Here is a 22,407-nt window from a genome sequence, read left to right as displayed (position 1 = left end):
ATTTGGAATGGGTTCTTTATTTACTTCATCAGGTTTGTGGAAACAAGTTTGTGGAGGATTGATGCATCCTTCGGCAGACAGCGGGCACAGTGAAGTTCGAAGGATGCAGATTACAGTGCGCAAGAGATCCAAATCTCACCCTCACACTTAATCTGAATTGATATGAACGCGTCTGTTGTATCAGTATCGGTATCTCTGTGTATTAGTTCATGTCTGTGCTGCTAGTGTTGGAATTGGATATGCCGCTTCTCTTCTCCGTACCGTCGAGCCCAGTGTCGCGTTGTGCTGTGCGCATGGGCCCTGGCAGGTTCGCCCATGACGACCGGGTGGAGAAGAGAGCAGCAGCAACCCACGAGATAGAACCGGAATTCTCCTCAAAGGGTCAGTCAGCTCCGTAGTCTATATTCAGTACGGAGAACTCCACCTGGTACAATCGCGAACGAAGCGATCGTCCGTAATCAGGAGCCGGTCGCATTTTGTGCTGGGCATGGCCAGTTCTAGACGAGGGGGATCGTCAGGAGTCCACCGATGGTGGGTTTATCGGACGGTGACCGTAGCCACTGAGAAAGGATAACATGGATAAGCAGGGCAAGTTTTGACTTTGGGCGAGTTTTGTCCCAGCCGCGTCTCTGAGACGCTGGCGCCTTTTTCCTTTTCCTTATGGATTTTTGAATTCGTACAGTGTGTTCGGTCGGAGTTCTCTCTTGTTTCGCTGCGTTAGCTTGAACTTAACTTGGGATGGAACGGGCTCCACGAGTTGGTTTCTCTCTCCTTTCCCCACTATTCAGGTGTATCAAGTGGGAAAAACAAACAATCATAAAAAAAGCCAAAATGACGATTTATCGGTTGTGTTCCGTAGGGCTTGAAAATGTGGGCTTTTGTGGCTAACAGAGGCTCGAGATTAGGGACTAGAGACTAGAGGCTCTCTTGAACGTTATGAGACTTGTCACCAAACATTCCCACTAATCTGAAGCCCTGGAGAGATTGCACTTGTATTACAGATATATACAGATATAAATTACACGGGAAGAATGGAAGAACATAATAGCTCCAACCATGGATTCGCGTTGAGGGGAAACATGAATTCCAACTTCCCCCCTCTTCCCCCTGAGTTTCTCTTCTTCTTTTTCTTTTTTTTTGTGTAGATCTACTTTTTCAGGAGTCTAAGATAGCATGCATGTCTTCAAACTTTTTTCATTTTCTTCCGCATGTGCGACCGGTGAGTTCCGGAGAAGTTCAGTGTTCTTGCAGCGGGCGTTGACCGTAGTTGACCAGGGTCGGGAAGGTAAAAAACCTCCACCCGGATGGATACAAAGAGAGACAAATAGGGCACACAGAAACAGATCCGATAACCCACGGCAGTCTCCGATCTGTGATAAGACGGATACTAGCAGTAAGGATCTACTTTTTACATTTTTAATGGTAATTATTGAAGTTGGTGGTGCCCAGGTGGGTATTTTCTTGACTCGTGCCATTTTCTGTAGGGCTACCTAGGCATGTAGAGGACCTAGGTACGGAGTCATGTTGGCAAGAATGTGGCTTTTTTAACTAGGTATCTGGGCAGTACATGAATCTTATAATATGTACTAACTTCCTAATTCTATCATTGAACTGCCGGGGACGACACATGTCCAGATTCCAGATTCCCCCAGATATAGATTACCGTACGATCCAGATGTGAGTCTCTCCACCGGGGTCCGATCTGTGACCGTGTCTATCTTTTAAGCCCTAAGAAACAATACTAAATACCGATCCGGGAAGTATTGTGCCGGGAATCTCATGGGTCCCCACGAACATTGAAACATGTACATCAGAGATTAATTTCAAGAAGAAAACCGTTAGCCAGCCGAGGCTGGCGCTAGTGACGCGGGGAAAAAGAAAGGAAAATATATTAAATTTTTGGAAAAAGAACCTACGAGGCTAGAAACTAAAAAGAAGGACTTGCCAGAGCCTTGGGTGATGTAGTATACTGCAGTTGATATCTCCTGCAGGTATAGATGGTACATGCATATGCGCATTCCACAGATTCCATGTACGCAGCGAGGGTATACGAAACATCGAAGCCCCCAACCTCGGAACAAATCATTGTAGTCCGACATACTGCGCAGAGAACTAGAATAATTATTAAAATAGAATAAATATACTATAGAATCCAAATTGTATGTAATTCGCGCAGTTCAGTCTGATTTCAAGGTGTAATTATCTGTATTTTTTTCATTACAAGCCACTGTCGATACTTACTCGTCGGGGCTAAGCGGGCCATATCCCCACATTTACGCTCAAACACGTTCAGGAAGTCCACCCCTGACCCGGTGCATGACACTAAAGTTACTTACATCCTTTGGGTTTCGGCTCCGTATAACTGGGACTGGATTCCTGGAGGGGAAATGGAGGAAGGAAAAGGGAAAGGAGGAAGATTAGGATTCAATATATTGAAACGGATCTAGATAGTTTCTAAACAGCCATGAAATTTGGTCTGAAACAAAGAAACGGATCTCAAACTAGAGATGTGAACTATCGCCCATCGTCCAAGACAAGATCATAACAAAGAAAGAAATGAGTCGCACGACGACGGGTGCATACGTCTTCACTGTGCAACGGTTAGGGCGTCATCGAATCATGGTGCGGCGCCCCTGAAAAGGTGGACACTTCCACTTCTCTCCAAAAGGGATCCACTTCAGTATCAGTACTTTTACAAGCTCATTACCACCACGAGATGACACTAAAGCGCTATATGTAAGAAACTCCGCCCCGACCCAATCTCCTGGGATTAAAAAAAGAAAAACGACCGAGTCTCATACACCACGGTTGGGTGTGCTTCATGTCTCTTGCCTACTCTTTCAACTAAACCTCCCCTCATTCATATTATTCAATTCAATCTTTCCCCCAATTTCTTTCCTCCCGAAAATACACCAAGATATCATGAAACAAGCCCAATCGCTAGTGCTTCTGCCTATCCGCACTTAACTTGGGGGAAAGATCCTGCCTTGAATCTTTATAAATTTGACCCCCAAATGTATCCCCAATCTATGTCCTTTTCACGTGGGCCTAGCTGGGACGACGACGGGCTCAGTGACCCCCCATCCACTCGCTCTTCCAACGATCCCCTAGAGCACATTGCCCATGCTCGCTCTAGATCTACTGCCCAGGCCAATTCCCATAGTCCCAAACGTCTGTCTGTCTTTACCGGCCGCTCTAGAAGCAATACCACCACTTCTACTTCGTCACGTCGTTCACCCGGTTCCTCAATGACCTCTTCCATGGACAGTCCTGCTTCGTCGCAAGACGAACGTACCACTTCTTCGTTGGGTCTTCGCTCGGATAAATCAGATCGATCCTCGCGTTCATTCCTTGCCAGAGGGAGCCGCATTCTTCGTCGTCAAGGAAGCAAGATCAATATCGTCGCCACGCTGGACGAGGAGGATGAGATTGATCGTGACAGACAGGAGAAACCTCGTGCCGAGAAATCCGATATGTTTGGCCGCCGATCTCGCAATGAGCAACGTAAGTGTGCATAAGAGTTCCAAGGTTGTGGTTGTTATGGTTATCATGATACAAGCAAGCATATCAATTGATATAAAAAGGGGAAATCACTGCAATTAGCAATTGACTAACGGGCTTACTTCGCACGTGCAGATGGCCGATTAAAGAGCCTCATCTCCGATCCATTCGACTTTCATCATCTTACTCATACCAGCCCGGCTCAATTCCAATCTTTAGATCAAACCCGAGAGAATGATCTCGTCACCGAGTTCTCTGTCATTCGTGCTTCCCAGCGTCCTGAGACCGGTCTCAAGGGCATTCGTGCCAACGACATTCACTTCAACAACTTCTCAGCCAATGATTTGACCACCTATGGAACAGCTACTACAGTTGATGAACCAACTCTCCAAAGCCCACCAGGCTCGCCTCCGCAATCGAGTTCCCCCAAATTCCCCGGCCATGTTCGACGAGACTCTCGCATCAATGAGAATTTCTCACGTCCCGTGTCTAGATATCCTCGATCCTGTCCTACAACTCCCCCGCCCCCAGCTACATCCGAGGTGGTTCCCGCTGAAGTCGCAGAGCCCGCTCCAGCTCCCCGTGCTATTGATGAGATTCTGGGATTGTCGACTTCAAAGACGTACCCTGAGGACATCGACTCAGCACACTCATCATCATCTGTTTCTCTCCAGTATGCCCAGGATGTCTCTGATGATTTGTCCGCTCGTACGTCATCAATGAGTAGCCACTATGACTTGGAAGATGTACCAGAGGAGGTGGAGGCGACTCGCATGTGGGATAGCCCTGAGCCTAGCATTGCTGCTCATTCTCGCTCAGTCTCCCAAGTGAGTCAACTGCCGGCTGAAACTCACATGTCCACTATCAAGGCTCCCAAGGGATCACTATCTATCTTTGTTGCCGAAGAACTGTCAAGACAGTTTTCTGAAGCTTTGGGCTCGCCAACTCTGCCACAGAATCTTCCAGAATGTGCACCTGAAACTCCCCCCAAGGACGACCTGCAGTTCACTCCGCCTTCCACCGTCTCCAGCGTGCAGCAGTTCCATTATGAGGATGTGTCATATGACTCATGGGACGCCGATATCGATTACTGCTATGAGCATGCGGCTGAGTCGACTTGCAACTTCGATTGGTCGCGCACTTCTCTCGAAGAGACCCAACAACATCCTCCAATCAGCGTAACCTGCACTGAGGATAATTGGCATGGTGCTCCCAAGACCCGGTATCTCCAGCCAAGCCCATTGAGCACTACTACCCTCCCGACTCCAGAGCTTGACAACAGCCCAGCGCAGTCAACACCTTTCCACTCGACTGCTACCCCATCGTCGACCGAATTTGAGCGGGACTTCATTGTTCGGAACACGGGAGATTACTTTCAACCTGTCAGTTCTTCGATCTTGCCATCCGGATTGAGCAAGCAAATCCCCCAAGAAACACTCTATGAGGATTACCTCGCCGCTGATGCAGAATCAGATCGGCATTTCCCCTTCTGTTCACAAGGGATGATTTCATCTTCGGAGAACAACAACCCCGTCTCTCCCCGGAGCAGCTTTTCTCCAATCAGCAAATGCAACTCTCAAGAGAGCTTGATGCTCTCCCGCGCAGCTTCTATCGTCCGCAAGCACCGCTCGTCGGTTTCCACGACTAGCGTCCCCGAGCTGATTCACAGCCTTTCAAGCAGCCGCGAACTGATGCCTACCGATCGTCTCACTGCTGCTGAAGCTTTGGCTGCCGGTTCAAGCATCAGCCGCCCTGCTTCTTCTACCCATCATCGACAGACTAAGAGTTTGGCCGAGGCTCATATGCTACTCCAGGCGGGTAGCAGCAGCCCCAGCCTTATCAATGAAGAAGATTTCTCTACCTCTTCTGTCTTGTATCATGACCGTGTCAACTCGATCTCCGAGGAAGATATTAGGCTGACCAAGGGCAACGAGGCTCCTCTGCCTCAGGTTCCTCCTAAGAACCCGAACCGGAGAAAGACTCGCAACCCCTCATACTCTCTTTTCCCAACAGCTGCTCACTAAGCGTTGGTATTCTTTTCTTATCACATCAACTCACTACACTAAGCTTCACTTCACTTTTCACCCAATTTTGTTTTCTAAGGGGGAGAGAAAAATATGTTTCGCATATCTTGGTTTCTCTGCTTTTTCGCTCGCTCTACCCCCCACCCCCACCCCCTTTATAGAATTCTCCATGAGTCATGACCTGTTTTTTTATTTGTTTACTTATGCTTTTGATTGGGAGGGTTGTCAGCCGTGTTCAAATTGTTTGGTCATTTGGTCTGAATGCATTTCTCAGCGATCTTTGTTTGGTGTCTGGAGGGAAACGGAAAGCCCATGGAAAATGAGGATACATTGGAAAGGTTGAAAGGATTGGGACATTCGCTATTCTCCGTTTTCTTATTTGTTTATCTTCATGTGTGTGACTATAGAGCCACGGGCAAAATCCATGGTGCACCCATCTTTTTTTTCTATTTTATTTGAATTTCCTTAAATACAGTAGTCTGTATACTTGTAGATCTATATCTGATCCAATCATAATGCGGGTGGGTTGCATCGGAGGCAGATCATCTGACCTCACCTCTTATCTCTTATCGGTCAACCTCCACCAATTCGGTCTTTCGTCTTCGTTCCTTTCTCTCCCACGTAACCATGGCGTCTCCACCGTCGCAGTCGCAGGCTCTAGCCAAGCGACCAGACGGTCAACTAATGCCACCTCCACCTCCTCCAAAACGAATCAAACGTCCCTCAACCGTCCTCGACGAAGATGTTTACACGAGCGCTCTTTCCCATATCATTGCCCGCGACTTCTTCCCGGGTCTACTAGAAACCCAAGCGAAACAAGAATACCTCGACGCACTCGAATCCAAAGATAAAGAATGGATCAAAAGCTCCAAAATGAAGCTTGCCGGTGTCATGCGTACTCCAACTCCAGGCTCAAATGCGCGGAGATACACCGACACCTCATCGGTAGCGGGTACTCCGCAACATTTTCCGTCCGGCCGATCAGACGAGACACCTAGAGATTGGAGAGGCGATACACCGATGTCTGTTGCGTCAGTTTCAACTACTGCCACCGCAACTGATGGTCAAGCCCCGAATACTCCTGATGTCTCGAATATGGGACTTCTTGCTTTCCAAGCCAAATACACTAGCGAGGATAATGAGTCCTTCAACAAAGTTCTAGACAAGCAGAACGCCAAGCGTCGAGAACAGAATGACTGGCTCTGGAACGATAACAAAATCCCTTCTGCACGACAGATCGCTTATCATAAAAACGAGGCGAAGCGCATCACGACTCAGGGTGGGAATCCAGAAACCGCCTTAATCAGAAAAGATGATGTATCTGAACCCGACATCAAGACAAATCTCGACGCTCGCCCGGCAAGACCTGATCATTGGAAATCCCGCCCCGACAATACCCTCATGTTCCTTCCCTCTTCGGTAGAAGATACACACGAGACCCTAGCGCAAAAGGCCGAAGCAAACTCCCGAGCAGCGCCAAAGCGAACCTTATACCAAAACACGAGACTTCTAGATGCCGATGCCGCCGCCGCAGCCGACGCCACGAATAAAGTGCCATCGTCGCCTTCTCTCTCCGCTATTCAAGATGCTATTGCTGGGCGTCCTCATCTAGGCGAGTCGGAGGCATCTGTTTTCCCAGGAGGCGAAACACCACGAGTAAACGGATACGCCTTTGTCGATGAAGATGAATCCGAGCCCGAATCCGAAATGGAATCATCCGAATCTCTCGAGGCAGACTGGCGTCTTCTAGGTTCTAGCGATTCAACACCTAATCCATTCCAACTGCGTGAGACTCGTAAAAGAGAAGCTTTGCATCACCGAATGGTAGATCGTGTTGCGCGGAATAAGCGTGCTGAGAAGACAGCCCGTGTGACTAAGACGCCTGTGTCTTCAACTCCTCGATTCGCTAGCAGTCCACGGCTGGATCTTGGACTGCGCACCTCTACGCCCTCTGGGTCTAGTTCCCACGGGAAGTCGTTGACTCCTGCTGCGCAGAATTTGTTATCGCAGGTTGGAAGTACACCGCGTACTCCGGCTGGAGGGTCTAGGTCTGGTTTGAGAAATATATGGACTCCTACGCCGCGGCGTAAGTGATATTCCTCTTTAGAGGTAGATTTTATGATTATGATTATGATACCACTGGACTGGCGTTTGATTTCATTTGTTCTGTTTGTTGATTTGACTAGTTTTGTCAACCTGTATCACTTTGGTGATAGTTAAAAGGTTCTTGACCAATGCACATATGGCTGGAGCAGTTAGTATTTACCATAGCTCAAAGTACAAAAATAGAACCTTACTTTCCTATTGAACACTTTTGTCCTCTACTTAGTTAAGCTTCGAGATATACTAAGACTATACCCCGAGGTCCTAAGTCCACCGGTACGAGTATAGAGCGGGTAATCGGAACGAACAGGAAACCAATCCTATCCGGCCCGACCTCGGGCTTTTTCATCATGATCTCTTCCTACATTGCCTCTCGGTTCTACCCTCATTCTCACCTAGCAAATAATACTAGTATCTTATAACGCATCTCAAAAAGTAAGTTTGCTAATGGTTATATACCATGCCTATCTCGTTAAACACATGATCTCAGTTGCTGATTATACGCGGGCAGAACATTCTTCCGCCCAAGTCATCTCTATCAATCAAGATTGAAGTCAAGAACTTGAAATCTAGTCTACATTGGAGACGGACTATACTTAAAATATTCAAACATTTTTGATTTGGTGTATATATTCGCAATGAGCATAGACTCTAGTACTACTCCTGGCCAGGAAAAAGTCCCTGGATCATCGATACAAAACTCAACATCGCCACCACCACCAAATGCAAATACAAAGTCAACCCCAAAGAATGAATCCACACAGGATCATGATTTTAAGACTACAGAATCTGCCTCTACTACAACATTAAACTCAACCTCAACCTCAAATCTGATCTCATCAATTCTATCCCCATTCAGCTCCCTTCTCTCGTCCCAAACGCCACCCTCAGAAGACAAAACGAAAGAGAAAGAAAAGGAGCAAAAGCCCAAGGAAGATGGAAATGAAAATGAAAATGAAAATGAAACCACCTCGCCAACTCCCTACTTCACTCCAAACCAAGTCCCAAAATTCAAAGCACTCCAAAAAAAGCGACTTTCAGGTACCCGAACCAAACAACTTTTGAAAGCTGCAGGCCGTGCCTTTGATGATCCGCCTCCTCCACCGGAACTAGGGACGTGCTGTGGGAGCTCTTGTGATCCGTGCGTGAATGATTTGTGGCGTGAGGAGAGGGAAGTTTGGAGGGAGAGATGGGGGGATCGGAGGGTTGAGGCTGATGGGGGTGTTAGGAGGGATTTGGAGTGGTGAACTTCAGATTTATGAGTTTATGGCGTTGCTGTTGTTGCATTGTATTGCATTGCAATCTCTTTTTTGGATTGGATTGGTGTTTAACCTTTGCTTTATACCCTGTTTTTATTTTCAAGTTGCAGATGATTATACATTGGAATAGAGATAGAATATAAATTCACGGAATATATGTTGTCAATGAATATATTCATGACGGCGACTTCATTATGCAATCAAGTTCAAGTTCATGTACTATCACTACAATATTAACCAGCAAGCTCCCCAAATGCAAATTAACATATACACACTTCCCCAAATCCCAAGTTTCGCTCCAACACTCAAAAAATAAGCAGCACCAAGATAACTACAAGTGATATCTCCATTCGAACTCGGCGCCCCATACGAAGCATTCATATAAGAGCCAGACGGACATCCGAATCCCAACGCAGCAGGACAAGACTTAACCATATCATGACAGATATAGTTACACGGAAGAATTTCCTTGTACGGACCCGGTTTAATTTCCGTGTCTATGATAGAATTCCGTGACTGATTCGTTATAACAGACCACCTGAAAGGATCATTCTCAGGTAATGAGGATCCGTTGATGAAATCTTGACCCGCGTTACGGACTCGTAAGTATGTCTCGTTTGAGCTAAAGTCTGCACAGCGCGGAATGCTAACGCTGCATAGCCATTGTTTGTATTCTTGGGCGCAATCTGTGCAGTTGACTGCTAGGGAAAACATGGATTCCTGGGATGCGTTGCATTGAATTTGTTGGAGGGAGTAGTTGAAGTTTTGGTAGTATTTGCGAGTGTAGTTGTCGTAGATTTGTCGGAGTTCTTCGACTGTTTTGTTAGGGTTGGATGGGACTGCGTAGGCTACTTCTTCACAGAATGTGAGATTGAATAAGACAGCGCAGTTATTTTCTTTATAAAGAGTTAATTAGCATGTTGCAGAGTATGGGCGAAGTATAAGTCTTCAAATACGTACCAGTTTTGGTGGTAAAGTTCATCGGTTGCCAGACGATTCCTCCTCCGCCGGTAATGTTATTCCCAACTCCATTCGTACTGGAGTTTCCTACCATTCCCAAAATTCCAATATATGTAGAACTGGATTTAAGGCCTTGAACATAGAACTGCTCCTTGGGCTTGTTTCCTAGTCCTCGACTGGTCATACCGGTGTTACTTGGATTGCTGACGACCGTGGAAAGAGAATTCACTGCGCAGAACGAAGACTCCATGCCGCTCAATGAGGTGTCGTTGAGATTGTGCGCGAACATGGTATATGGAGAATTAACATTCATCCAATCTTTGAAATTTTGAGAGCCAGGCTCAGACTGCGTAAGGTTGTTGGTTACCAATAACGCAGCAGATTGGTCTGAGTCGACAAAATATAAGAACGGATGATCAGCGACCAAATTGTAGTAAGGTTCATCAATCGAGGCTGCTATATTATAGCTATAGGATCCAGAGTACGATGTAGTGTTGTCTGCCACAACACTTATCCAGACATCGCTGTCTGCCTCTATGTCCATGCCCAAATACCCCTTGTCTGATGTCGTGACGGTCTGGAGGGAGTCGTCTTTCCCAGGCCCCGGTTCCTTTAGATCATCGGACTGCGACACGTACATCTTCAATTGGGGAAATGAACCCTCTTCACCTGTAACATTGGTCGAAGGCCTGGTGCATGTCACCAGTGACAGGTACAGTGTCGACGCGCGCTTATTTAATTTTCCATCTCGCCTTCGAAGCTCATCGGCTTCTTGATGCGTTAAATTTGAGCCATCAGAATCCACATACTGAGGCAGTCCTGCGCCCTTTACACCATGTGGCCCATTGATCGTACTGGCAGGCACGTACCAATATTGTATACCTCCAATGTTGATAGTCGAGTGCTGGAAATTGTTGTTTATGATAGACGTAGAGTCAGCAGGAGGGGCTCTCCGCACCAGGTCCAGCCCGATAGAATCCCCCTCCTTCTCATCATCTAGATCATGTCGAAGCTCTAATCCGTTGAACGAGTCCAGCGCAAACGGCAATCCGGCCCCATTGATAATGTCCGTGGCGCGAACGCTGGAGTCCTCATCAGCTTCGGCGCCATCACTCAATATATCCGTGACATGGGCGTGAGTGTGGGCGCGTGGCGTTGTAGCAAATACAGAGGGTATTATAGCGGCAGCGGTGACTACTGCAGTCAGTTGGCACTGCAGGCTTTTGTATAGAAGTCGCATGGAAAGTGGAGTGATGGGTTATGGGAAATGCAGATGCAAATGCGCATGGACGTTGTTTTCGGGAGGGCGGAACTTCGAAACTAGGGATAATTTGTGGTCGTGATAGTCGTTGCCAGCTGGAAGTCATGCGCTGAAAGACACTGGGCCATGGATCGCTGTGTAATCGTGAAAAGGTGTTGTTTGGGAGACGGTGGGAGAAACGTGCTATCGCGGAAATTAAGATGGTCTTATCTGTTTCTGCCTTGGTGCCTGACCGCGCGTTCATGATATCCTGAGGTCAGATCTATAGAATTTATCACATGGTGAACCGATCAGCACAATTTAATGATTCTGTACTGAAATTTAAGAGATAATGTATATATTAATTTTCAAAGTGATTCAACGGGCATTGATTTCTCGAATTTCAATACAATGAGTCTCGCTGTACATGTAGTAGAATCACATCCGCGGACTTGGACATCTCATGCTTTATGGGTTGGAACACGACAAGAAAGAAAAACTGTATATGCAAATTTTATGTTTTTCGTGCATTCGTCTTATTAAGAGAAGCACTAAAAGTGAAAAGAAAACCCCATATGTACCTCGTAGTAATCGCTAACCTTAACCTTGCCCTTATATCCTTTATGCTCTAAATCATAGCGCAATGCGCAAAGGTAAAATCAAACAATATTCATAGGGAACTCCAAGTGCGACCAGCAATGATGGCGGGATGAGCAACAGTGAAAGCAATGCAAGCAATCGAGACCATGGTGGCTTCCAACACCATCAAGTCCACCTCGTTATTGGCCAGGGGACTAGAAAACCCACCCTGCAACTCTGCAACTCGGAAGACCGATCGAATGAAGATAGTAATTGTGGCAAGAGCGAGACCTAGAAAAGTCATTAGTAAGAGTTTACAAAAGCATATATACAGCAGTGATGCAACTTACAGAAGATAAACATCTTCCACTTCGAGCTCTGGCGAAGACTAGTGAAGTCGTCGTTCTCGGACTTAGGGCTATTGCGGACTCGGAGGGCAAATTCACTGGCCAAGACCATGAAAATAAGCAAGGAGAAGACCTGGAAAGCTAATCCAGCAATCATGATGTTGACACCAGTATCGCTCGTGCTGGTATCGCCATCTTGGCCCTGAGAAGCAAGAGCACCGCCAACTGCTTGTAGAATTAAAGACAATAGGTCACAGGAAACGAAGATCGTTGTATATGTTCGTGGTCGGAATCGAGAAATGTTTTCGCCGTAGATAATAACAATTTTTCCTAAGCAGATGTAGATGGCGGCACTGAAGAAGGCGGGTCCGAGAGTCAAGCAAATAAGGTACCTTGTTACACAAAGGTTGTTAGTTAGGGTTCATAATTTTGACGTCAAATGTATCAAGTATCAGCTAATCACCAAAGACACTTACAGAAGGAAGTTGTTAAAGTCGAAAGGGTTATTATGAAGCAAGACTCGCCCTACATATCCCAGGATCTCGAGTAGAAGACCTGGTAGCATTGCGATCATATGGGGCCATGTTCGATACCATACACCCAGTCCAAGCTGAAGCATGAAAATAAGACCAAATAAGGCCGCGAAAAACGCATTGGCGGAGAGATTGGGCAGATAGTCGATATAAGCATCGCTCATCGAGCATGTTGATATGGTACAATTGTCTGGGGTAGACATAGTGAATAAAAGACTGTCAAGATGGATATGATATTGACTCGGATATGTGTACTTCAAAACCAGGATGTTGGACTGGAGCTAAATTCATTATATACACTATCTCTTCGTTGAATCTATCTAGCTTACTTTCTCAAAACCCGAATGCCTAGAATCGTATCTATGTAAGGCTGTGCAAAGTCTTGGTTTTTCCTTAATTTAGCCCATGCTGACGCAGTCAGGATTATACAAACCAGAATCTCAGCCTTCAAACTGTGATAGCCCCCACAGTTAGGCGTACTGATTCAATATGATTGGGTTAGCAACACGGACTCGGACTGAGTTTTCGGGTCCGCGCGCACGTTCGGCGGGTTCGTTCGGATAGATTTGATGTCCGTGTCCGCCGGACTGTAGGTCTTAAGTACACTCGGTATTCATTCTAGTCCGTGTCCGTTTTTCTCTCTCTAATCAATCTAGATCGTATACCTAGTCAGTTCGTGCTAGGCGCTCGCGTATTTCATCATGGGTGGAGAGCCTGCAGCTGAGAGAGTGAAGACGTGCGAGAACTGTGTCAGAGCTAAGATACGATGTCATCACGCTCCAGATGCGACGATATGCGATCGGTCAGTGAAATACTTCTCATCCTAATTAGACATGTACATCTTCTTTCAAAACAGAACTGCGTCTGACGTTTTATGGACCGTTCGATATAACAGATGTCGTCGCTTGAAGAAAGAATGTTTCTTCCGACCAGCTCGACCACGAGCCACTCAAAAGAAGCGCACAAAGTATGAACATGAACTCTGGAAATGACAAGTCACGAAGAAGAAGAAGAGTACCTAACCCGAATCAATCAACAGGCGCATAGAAATGCTCGAAGACAAAATCGATCAAATAATGGGCCATATTAACATTGCTGTCCCCCGACGCTCAGAGCCCCAATATCCAACTCCAAAAAGTGATACTAGCTGCTCCTGCCCAGGTGCCGACGCTATTGATGTAATCGGAAAAGGTCTCATCAGCCAAGAAGTTGCAGTTGAACTCTTGGATCAGTACCGCGAAGCCATGCTATTCTTCCCCTTCGTCATGCTACCCGCAACAACGACAGTGCAAAACTTACGAACCGAGAAGCCATTCTTACTTCTTTGTATACTTGTATTTTGCTCATTCCGCGATGATCCGCTGCAAAAATCTTTAGAAGAGGTTCTAGAGGTCTACATATCGAATCAGGTACTTCATGCGGATCACGAATGCCACCAGCCTTGTTTAGAAACATTGCAGGGACTTTTAATTATCTTAGCTGGGTATGTATCAAAAAAGAATTTACTTTTGTGCTTGGGACTTGGCATTTTATAGAAGTATAGAACTATCTGCTAACAAATAAATAGAACCCGTCAGTTTCACCAACTATGTCGCTTCCCAGGCTACATGCAACTCGCAGTTGGCTTAATGAATACCGCACGACTAGATCGACCCCCGAAATACAGAGTCCCCACACGACTCGATGTCGGTGAGGAATCCGACGAGACAAGAAATAAAACAGGTGCCGATGAAAGTCGTGCTTTGATAGGATTATTCTTACTCAACTCCACGTAAGTGATACCTATGAGTGGACGAATCCGAGCCCGTGCAACGACTCAGGTAAATGGTGCTTATACTTATACTGATACTGATGCATTATTATTAGAGATTCTGTTATCAGACAGAGGACCTGCACGTCTCCCTGGAATCCGTTCATCGAATCTACTGCGGCAGAGTTGTCGGAAAAAGCCGAGTATCCTACGGATCGGTATATGATCTATTACGTTCAGTTACAGCATATGTTGGAACGAATGGATGCTCTTACTTTGACTAGTATTGAGCAGCATCATGATATGGAGCAACATATTCGAGCCTTTAGAGCAGAGATAGAGCTGTATAAGAATCGGCTACCTGTTGATCCAACTTGTGACCGTAAGTACTTCACTCTCCACTCACCATTGGAAGTTTACCTGGTCGATATACAAGATGCTAATAACAATTTCAGCCTTCATCGCAACACAATACCACACTCTAGAACTCCAAATATGTCAAATCAGTCTCATAGATGGCAAGGCCGCCTCCGTCGCATCCGACGGCTTCCTACTACTCTCAAGAAGCGACACCCTCTGCCATGGACTAGCAGTCTCCAAAAGATTCCTCGACTACTACTTGAAACTCCCTCCAACAATCGAAAAGAACTATAGCATTGTCACCTGGCTATCAACCGGATTCTTAATTGCCGCTGCATCAAAATTAGTTCTCGCGGCTCTGAACCCTTCCCTCCGACATAATCGCCAGGTACAAGAACTTCGCGACGCACTTGATATACCGAAGATGCTTAACTTTTTCGTCGATCGTCACGAGGCAGTTGCGAAGACTTGTAAGGATGGGTCGTTTTCACATTACCAGAAGTGGCTTGTGGCTGCTATCACGTGGTTTGATAAGGCGTATCAGGTTGCTCAGTTGGAGGCTGCGAAGATTATTGAGAATGAGGCTTTTGCTTCTTTTGAGGCGTCGCAGTTTACGGAGCAGAACCAGATGGGACAGAATGATCCGCCTGATCCGAATTTGTTCGGGTTGGATTTTGATATTACCATGGAGGAGTTGATGGGGGGTTGGATAGGACCGATACCTGGTTTGTGGGATTTCAGGTAAAAAAAAGGACATCTATCTAGTGAGATTTAGGTGTTACAACACTTCCAATGTAAATAAAGCTTGAGAGCATATGTATAACTAAACTATATTCAATAATCTTCATAGTAAGACAACGACGCTCACGGAGCTTCATGCCAGCACGGAATAGAAGGATATCAACAAATGGTAAAAAATAGATGACAGACGAGAAAATAAGCAAATTCAATCCGAAATAAAGCAAGAAAATCAATGATTAGACGAGTTTCTGCCAGCGAGCAAGACCCATGCTGACAACAACAATAGCCCCCATCACACCGAGAATACCAAAGAACCATCCAAGACCACCAGCATCCTTTCCGGGAACGTTGACGTTCATGCCGAACAGACCACAAATAAGATTCATGGGGACAAGGATGGTAGCAATAAGGGTGACCTTGCTAAGAACCTTGTTGACATGGTTGCCTAATACCAAATTCGTAACGTTGAGTTGAGCTAGGTAATTGGTGTGTGACCGACTGAGCATCTTCTCGAAGTGAGCCAAGTTAGACATCATGGTCACGACGTGATCCTGAATATCACCCAAGTAAAGGCCAATATCGCCACGAGGAGTCATGGAGTACTGCTCGTTGCAACGCTTGGAGAAACCACGAATGACATCCGCCTTGCCACCCAAAAGACGCATCAAACTCATGACTTTCTTGCGCAAACCACCGATGCGAGGTAAGAAAGATTCAAAGTCATCTACTCGAGCAATGAATACATGGTCTTCAATTGCTTCGGATTCGAGCTCTACATCTCGAATCACAGGACCAAAGCTATCGACGATGTCATCACTATTTTTTATAGGTTAGTATATTTCATAATTGAGAATGAAACATGTTGGATACTCACATCATAGCATAACAGATCCAATCACTGCTAAGTGAAACATAGTCACGCAACTTTCCAATACGCCTCCGAACATTTGCGGCATGAGGGTTTTCCTCGAATGAGAAAGTCAAGACACCGTCGCGGAAGACCACCATGTAATAGTTGACGGGCTCCAAGAACTCCTCACTCGTCTTGTCCATTTGAAAGAAGGTACGGAAACAGACAAAGTAGTACTGCTTGAAAAGCTCGACTTTCTCACGAGCTTCTTGCATCAAGATATCCTCGGTTGTCAAAGGGTGAATTGAGAACGCTCGTGAGATAGCACCCAATTCCTCCTCGGTGGGGTTGACCACGTCTAACCACCATACACCACCCTCTGGGCCCAGCTGGAAAAGATCACGGAAGGTGTCTCCCGGAAAAACCAAATCTCCCAGGTCCGCAGCATGCACGGTAGTTTGAAACTCGGAAGAGAAGAATCCGAATCGAGTCGGCTCGTTGATGTTCTGGAGCTTCTCCACCAATTGCTTCTCATCCACAACTGCCTCTTCTTGGGTTGTCTCAGACGATTCAGAGTCAGTTGAACCAGACTTCTTGATCCCATCAATATCCAAGACCTTCTCGTCCGGACGAAGATCATAAAATACTCGAGGGTTCTTGCTCTGTGAGCTGAAGCTTTGCTTGCGACGGTTTCCGTACGTCTTGGCCTTTTGGTTCAAAGCAACAAATTCCTCCAGCTCCTCGTAGTCAATGACAGGAAACCGACCAGGCTCTTCAAACGGATGCGCATTCTCCTCAGGCCCATCCAACACCAAATCTCCGGGTTGGGGTCGAGCGACACTAGCATTGCTAAAGGTCGGGCGCCGGGTGTGAGTGCCACCAGAGACAGTACGCTGTATCATAGCCTCCAAGTCCGGAGGGGCATGGCTATCAAGTGTGTTGGCACGCTCGCGACGACGTGGATCGGCGAAGGCCTCAACTGAATTAGGTGGTGAGGATGAGTGAGCGGACACAGATGACTTCCGGGAGATATTGCCTAGATCTTGCTGGCCCAGGCTAATACGGCGTGGAGTGTGGAATTGGCCAGTTGGGTCGGCGGAGAAGCGGCGACCAATATTCCCTTCCTCGTCTGTGTCGTCCACGACGGCTTGCTCAAAGTCACGGAAAAGAGGGCCCGCATCACGAAGCGCATCTTGAGCTTGTAGCATATCCGGACGTTCCCATGTCTCTCCCTTCGGCCCTACTGGGGTCGCATTGCACTGATTGGCGGAACTCTCGAGGTTGGTGGTCTCGATGCGAGGAGGGTCCATTGAGAAACGGTGATCGTCCAGTTCCGGCACCGGGGTGCTGAATCGGGTGAAGCACAGCTCCTTCTCGGATCTCGGAGTGTCCGACATTGTTGAAAGGTGAATTGTTTTTGGGGTCCCAAGGGAAGCTTTTTCTTTTGGTTTTGGGTTTGTATGTTAAAAATTATCGAGTTTGCTACTTGGCAGCTTTTCACAGCTGCAGACGCAAGTCGGTAAGAGGTCTGTCTATGGTCGACGGCCCTCCATCCACGTTCCAGACCCTCCACAAGGGTCTGGCGTTACCGACACACGTCTGGCTGCCAGTTAGGATGTGGGTGTGAGTTGAATTAGGGGGGTCTGGTGTCGCCCCCGCAGAAGACCCGGAACTTGGGACCCGCGAGAGGGTGGAAGAGAGAGGCTTGGGAGTAGCGAAGTCCCGCCAACTTGAAGGAGTCAGATGAATGGGAGCGCGGCTGCTCCAGGGTTGCAGGTTTCAGTGCAGAAGCACGATATCAAGAGCAAAGAGCTCGTTTAATCACGGGAGGATTTGCAGAATCTTCAACGAGATGACGTTGGATCTGGTTTATCCTCAAAATCAATTGGGGGTGAGTTGAAATAGAGATAAGGGGGGGGTATCACAAGAAGATCCAAAATGAGAATAGGATATTTTCCCCAGTGGAGTCACAGTGGGATTTAATATGTCAAGTCAAAGACAAGTTTAGGGGGGGGAGAGTGGGAAGGGGAAAATAAAAAAGAGACGCTAATAGGCAGTTGGTAGTGGCGAGTTTGGAGCTAGACCGTGGTCTCTGCTTTCGGGTGTCCCGCTTTTCCCTTCACTGTGAGAGTTTTCTCTTTCTGTCCATTCAAATAAACAAAAAAGTAGGAAATTCGATAAAGAAAATGGATTACAGGGATGGTATTAGATATTTATGTGCAGATAGGATTTTTAACTAATTTATTCTATTTTTTATACTATTTATTTCTTTTCTTTTTCTCCCCTTTTCCCTTAGGCCATCTATGTGAAAATTTTCATAGCGGGTCGACGGCGTCCGCCGACCTACAGGTAGGTTTCGCCTACGGTCTGAGAAATGTTGGATTTAGAGCATTTCATTGGCCATGAGGGATTTAAATGGCATCGATAACATATGGGGCCCTTATATGGCACATCCTCGTCATTGCCTCTCCCTCTCTCCCTCTCTATACCCAGTATCTCTAGCTCCATTGGGTAAATTTAATTTTCTCGAGGGCCATGGCGTTGTCCACTTGACTGGATCTCTAGTGGATATCGGCTTGATATACCCGTCCTCAACACAGTATACATAGAATCGATTGAATTCTAAATTTGTTCTTTTGTGTGATGAATATGGCCCCCCCCCCCCCCCTCATTATGGGTCGAGTGATTCTGTAACCAAGTGGAATACTTCTGGGGCCTCTGGGTGGGTATAGTACGGAGTATACTAGGCCATATATAGTGAAAAGCCTCGTGATCGTCTGTTTGATCGGGTATTCTGACGAGTCATCATGGTTTTAGGCTGCATAACTAAAGTTACTAAAGGGACTAAAGTACTGTATATGTACCGAGAAGTGGAGGCATCAAGCGCGGGAGGATCTGGTAATCAATGTTCCTCGTTGGTGCCACTCTAAGCCGGGATCGGCCTAACGGTGGAAGTTGTGGACGGAGGAGGGTATGAAGTACACAATAGCGGGCCTGGGATGTGCTGCATAGAAATTCAGTATAGAAGTACATATACATTATAATGGAGGGGCACACAGATCTCATCATATTCTGGTACAAACAGTAGATTCACACTCATATCTTGGGTCAAAATTACCTTGAACCCAATCCAAATAGTCCTCATCATCCAATCATCGCCATTGTATTGCACCCGCCGACGTCGGAACTGGATTTTTTTCGTTTTTTGGTTGTGCCAAGACTTTTTTGGTCCGCATCGAGTCATACCTGAGAATCTCATTTTGTGTATACACACGTCGGAGTCATCGTTCAGTTAGATAATTTGGTATATACTATTGGACTCAATTGGTTCGGTGTTCCTTTCTCCAGTCATGAATTCCTTTGTCATTAGAACCCCTTGTTCCTCGGCCAACATTGGCCCCGGCTTCGATGTGATCGGCCTGGCCCTGTCCCTCCACCTCGAACTCCATGTCACCATCGATTCCTCCAAATCCTCGTCCAAGCTCCCCTTGAACTGCGCAATCACCTACGAAGACCAAAGCAAGAGCGCCGAGCAGATTAGCCTAGACCCCGAAGTCAACCTGATCACCCGTGTGGCCCTCTATGTCCTGCGATGCCACAACCAGCGCGCCTTCCCCGTCGAGACCAAGGTACACATCATTAACCCGATCCCACTGGGTCGCGGTCTGGGATCATCGGGTACCGCTGTCGTTTCTGGTGTTATGCTAGGTAATGCGGTCGGCAATTTGGGTTTAAGCAAGGAGCGTTTGCTCGATTTCTGCTTGATGATTGGTGAGTATCTTTCTCTTCTGCGTTCAACTTCCTTGTTTGGAGGGGACTTGGGGTCTATCCTAAACTTCTGATCCCTACCACCTATACAATATGACTTTGTATGCATAGGACTAATGACACCTCTAGAACGTCATCCCGATAACGTGGCCGCTTCCCTGTTCGGGGGTTTCGTCGGCACCTACCTGAATGAACTCAAACCTGAAGATGTTGCCCGCAAGGAAATCCCTCTCAGTGAGGTTCTGCCATCTCCTGCAGGTGGCATTGACACCGGATTAGAACCTCCAAAGCCTCCAATGGGCATTGGTCACTATAGAAAGTTTGACTGGGCCCCAGAGATCAAGGCAATCGCCATTATCCCAGACTTTGTCGTCCCCACCGCCAATGCCCGCAACGTCCTTCCTGAATCGTACAGCCGAGCAGATGTGGTATGTTGGGGATAGTCCCGAACCTGGAATCTGACCTATGTACTCATCAAACTATTCTTTTTAGGTGTTCAACCTGCAACGTGCAGCGCTACTGCCCGCAGCTCTAGGTACCTCCCCGCCAGACCCTGATATGATTTTCCTCGCCATGCAGGATCGTGTGCACCAACCTTACCGCAAGACTCTCATTCCCGGCTTGACCGAGGTCCTTCAGCTCATGACCCCGGCTACTCAGCCCGGTCTCCTGGGTATCTGCTTGTCAGGTGCAGGACCAACTATCCTGGCCCTAGCAACCGAACGCTTCGAGGAGATTGCAGACCGCATCATCGCACGGTTCGCCAGCAACAATATTACCTGCCAATGGAAGCTACTGGAACCCGCAAATGCGGGTACCACTGTGTCTCCGAACTAAATCTGATGCAGGATAAATACAATTTTCCACTGAGTCATTAAGATCACCAGGCCCCCTTTCGTCCATATCTGGCGCCGTTAACCATGACGCGCGTGCGTGCAGATGGGAACACACCAATCGGCAGCGAGTGCGAGGCATGAGGTTTGATCTAATGATGCGTTGGTACTGGTCTCTGGCAACTGGTTTGTCTCCTCCATTAGAGTTCGTGGGCCATGTGGCGCCGCAAAGATTCCGATGCTCACCGCTGCTTTTCTGTGGATTGTGCTGCAGGGTGCAGATGAGACATCGGGATTTGCTGCATTATGATACCCTATGACGTGCGAGAGAAGCATTCGGTTCGTCTCGAGCTGCCATAAAATGATATATGGAGTAAGTGATATAACTTGTGTGGGCTATAGCCCTATGCGATATAGATGCATACGAATAGACATCGATGATTTACGAAATATTTCCCGGACCCATTACTCGGTACGATTATTTAGATCGAAATTTGTGATATGAGGGATTAAAGTCATCCAATAAACATACATTGACAATGCAAGTAATTCATTGATCGTGTCCATACTATACGCATAGGATTTTCCAGGCTGTGGGGTACCTGGCTATTTACTTCAACGCGGTCCGCGATCGCTCTACCTGATGGAGCTAGAGCCATATGCCCCGAATAATTACACTTGCCATGGTCAAAGAGCATACGCCTCTATAGGGCTATTTTAAGACCTGTTTGAAAACACATAACCCATCTCTCATTATGTATCAGCTCCGGAATGCCTTACAATGGCCCGTTGTACATAGCCTAGGCGGAAGCGGTGTGCAAATGACACCCTTGCGATAAGCCACCCGCAGCTCCCCAGGTTGGCCACCTTTCATCAGATCTATATTCACAACTCCTAAGCATGGATAATTTACTTGCACCCGTCCAGGATGCCCTGGAAGGTGAAATTGTATGTATTTTTGGAAGAACTGGCTTCACACCCTCATTTCACAGTGGTGGCTGCTAACATTCGCGACAGGACTTCCACGGCCAGCGCCTTGCCGACCTACTGAGCACCGTGTTGCTAGTGATCTCTGGGGCAAGTTTCCCCAATTACTTAATTATACCAATCTATTAGTCTCTTCCTAATATCTAGACTCTACAGATCGTCAGCTTCCTCGTCGGATACATCTACAAAGACATTCACTTGACACTTTGGGTCGGCTTGGGCGGTACGCTGTTCACTGCGTTCGCCGTGGTCCCGCCCTGGCCTTTCTACAATCAGAATCCAGAGGGGTGGTATAAACAAAACGGTGGGGGATCAGGGAACCCGAGCGTGGTGGTAGATGGTGTCAAAGTGGCGTGAGATGATACTTCAGAAGAATACAAGAGCTGTCTGTTTACTGGGAGCTGCGTGAGATGGAAAATCTATCGGTCTTCGATAAATACCATGGCAAATAAGTACCTAAACGCCAATAAAAGAAGATCATCAATTCTTTGCCTTTCAAGTTCAAAGGGTGCTCGTTCATCCCCTCTCTCTCTTCAAGTCATCATAACCACCATTCGAGACCATGTATGCGT

The 22,407-nt window shown here is 47.0% G+C and overlaps 9 protein-coding genes across 9 annotated transcripts; 6 read left to right on the top strand and 3 right to left on the bottom strand.

The window, feature by feature from the left end:
• Nucleotides 1-3,014: 3,014 nt before the first annotated feature.
• N7478_011384 (uncharacterized protein) lies at nucleotides 3,015-5,525 on the top strand (the record flags this gene model as incomplete). Its single annotated transcript, XM_056927598.1, has 2 exons — nucleotides 3,015-3,504; nucleotides 3,637-5,525. 2 exons carry the CDS (start codon nucleotides 3,015-3,017, stop codon nucleotides 5,523-5,525), a joined length of 2,379 nt encoding a protein of 792 aa, XP_056774646.1.
• A 627-nt stretch (nucleotides 5,526-6,152) lies between these two features.
• Nucleotides 6,153-7,619, top strand: N7478_011383 (splicing factor ESS-2 family protein; the record flags this gene model as incomplete). The annotated part of the gene is made up of 1 exon (XM_056927597.1): nucleotides 6,153-7,619. The coding sequence occupies one exon, from the start codon at nucleotides 6,153-6,155 to the stop codon at nucleotides 7,617-7,619; it is 1,467 nt and encodes a 488-aa protein (XP_056774645.1).
• A 647-nt stretch (nucleotides 7,620-8,266) lies between these two features.
• N7478_011382 (uncharacterized protein) lies at nucleotides 8,267-8,875 on the top strand (the record flags this gene model as incomplete). The annotated part of the gene is made up of 1 exon (XM_056927596.1): nucleotides 8,267-8,875. One exon carries the CDS (start codon nucleotides 8,267-8,269, stop codon nucleotides 8,873-8,875), a length of 609 nt encoding a protein of 202 aa, XP_056774644.1.
• Nucleotides 8,876-9,264: 389 nt separating this feature from the next.
• On the bottom strand, nucleotides 9,265-11,087 carry N7478_011381 (MID1 family protein; the record flags this gene model as incomplete). Its single annotated transcript, XM_056927595.1, has 3 exons — nucleotides 9,265-9,313; nucleotides 9,423-9,783; nucleotides 9,848-11,087. 3 exons carry the CDS (start codon nucleotides 11,085-11,087, stop codon nucleotides 9,265-9,267), a joined length of 1,650 nt encoding a protein of 549 aa, XP_056774643.1.
• A 670-nt stretch (nucleotides 11,088-11,757) lies between these two features.
• On the bottom strand, nucleotides 11,758-12,710 carry N7478_011380 (RTA1 domain-containing protein; the record flags this gene model as incomplete). The annotated part of the gene is made up of 3 exons (XM_056927594.1): nucleotides 11,758-11,957; nucleotides 12,017-12,405; nucleotides 12,490-12,710. The coding sequence occupies 3 exons, from the start codon at nucleotides 12,708-12,710 to the stop codon at nucleotides 11,758-11,760; spliced, it is 810 nt and encodes a 269-aa protein (XP_056774642.1).
• An 885-nt stretch (nucleotides 12,711-13,595) lies between these two features.
• N7478_011379 (fungal specific transcription factor domain-containing protein) lies at nucleotides 13,596-15,401 on the top strand (the record flags this gene model as incomplete). The annotated part of the gene is made up of 4 exons (XM_056927593.1): nucleotides 13,596-14,029; nucleotides 14,114-14,317; nucleotides 14,413-14,678; nucleotides 14,752-15,401. 4 exons carry the CDS (start codon nucleotides 13,596-13,598, stop codon nucleotides 15,399-15,401), a joined length of 1,554 nt encoding a protein of 517 aa, XP_056774641.1.
• A 232-nt stretch (nucleotides 15,402-15,633) lies between these two features.
• Nucleotides 15,634-17,644, bottom strand: N7478_011378 (magnesium transporter CorA family protein; the record flags this gene model as incomplete). Its single annotated transcript, XM_056927592.1, has 2 exons — nucleotides 15,634-16,213; nucleotides 16,272-17,644. 2 exons carry the CDS (start codon nucleotides 17,642-17,644, stop codon nucleotides 15,634-15,636), a joined length of 1,953 nt encoding a protein of 650 aa, XP_056774640.1.
• Nucleotides 17,645-19,597: 1,953 nt separating this feature from the next.
• Nucleotides 19,598-20,852, top strand: N7478_011377 (homoserine kinase; the record flags this gene model as incomplete). Its single annotated transcript, XM_056927591.1, has 3 exons — nucleotides 19,598-20,018; nucleotides 20,145-20,443; nucleotides 20,508-20,852. The coding sequence occupies 3 exons, from the start codon at nucleotides 19,598-19,600 to the stop codon at nucleotides 20,850-20,852; spliced, it is 1,065 nt and encodes a 354-aa protein (XP_056774639.1).
• Nucleotides 20,853-21,748: 896 nt separating this feature from the next.
• N7478_011376 (signal peptidase complex subunit 1) lies at nucleotides 21,749-22,192 on the top strand (the record flags this gene model as incomplete). The annotated part of the gene is made up of 3 exons (XM_056927590.1): nucleotides 21,749-21,796; nucleotides 21,866-21,913; nucleotides 21,992-22,192. The coding sequence occupies 3 exons, from the start codon at nucleotides 21,749-21,751 to the stop codon at nucleotides 22,190-22,192; spliced, it is 297 nt and encodes a 98-aa protein (XP_056774638.1).
• Between the last annotated feature and the right edge of the window lie 215 nt (nucleotides 22,193-22,407).

This window comes from Penicillium angulare (genome assembly GCF_028827245.1).
Source record: "Penicillium angulare strain IBT 27051 chromosome Unknown utg000008l_segment0_segment0, whole genome shotgun sequence".
Taxonomy (NCBI): domain Eukaryota; kingdom Fungi; phylum Ascomycota; class Eurotiomycetes; order Eurotiales; family Aspergillaceae; genus Penicillium; species Penicillium angulare.
This window is presented reverse-complemented; position numbering and strand designations above follow the sequence as displayed.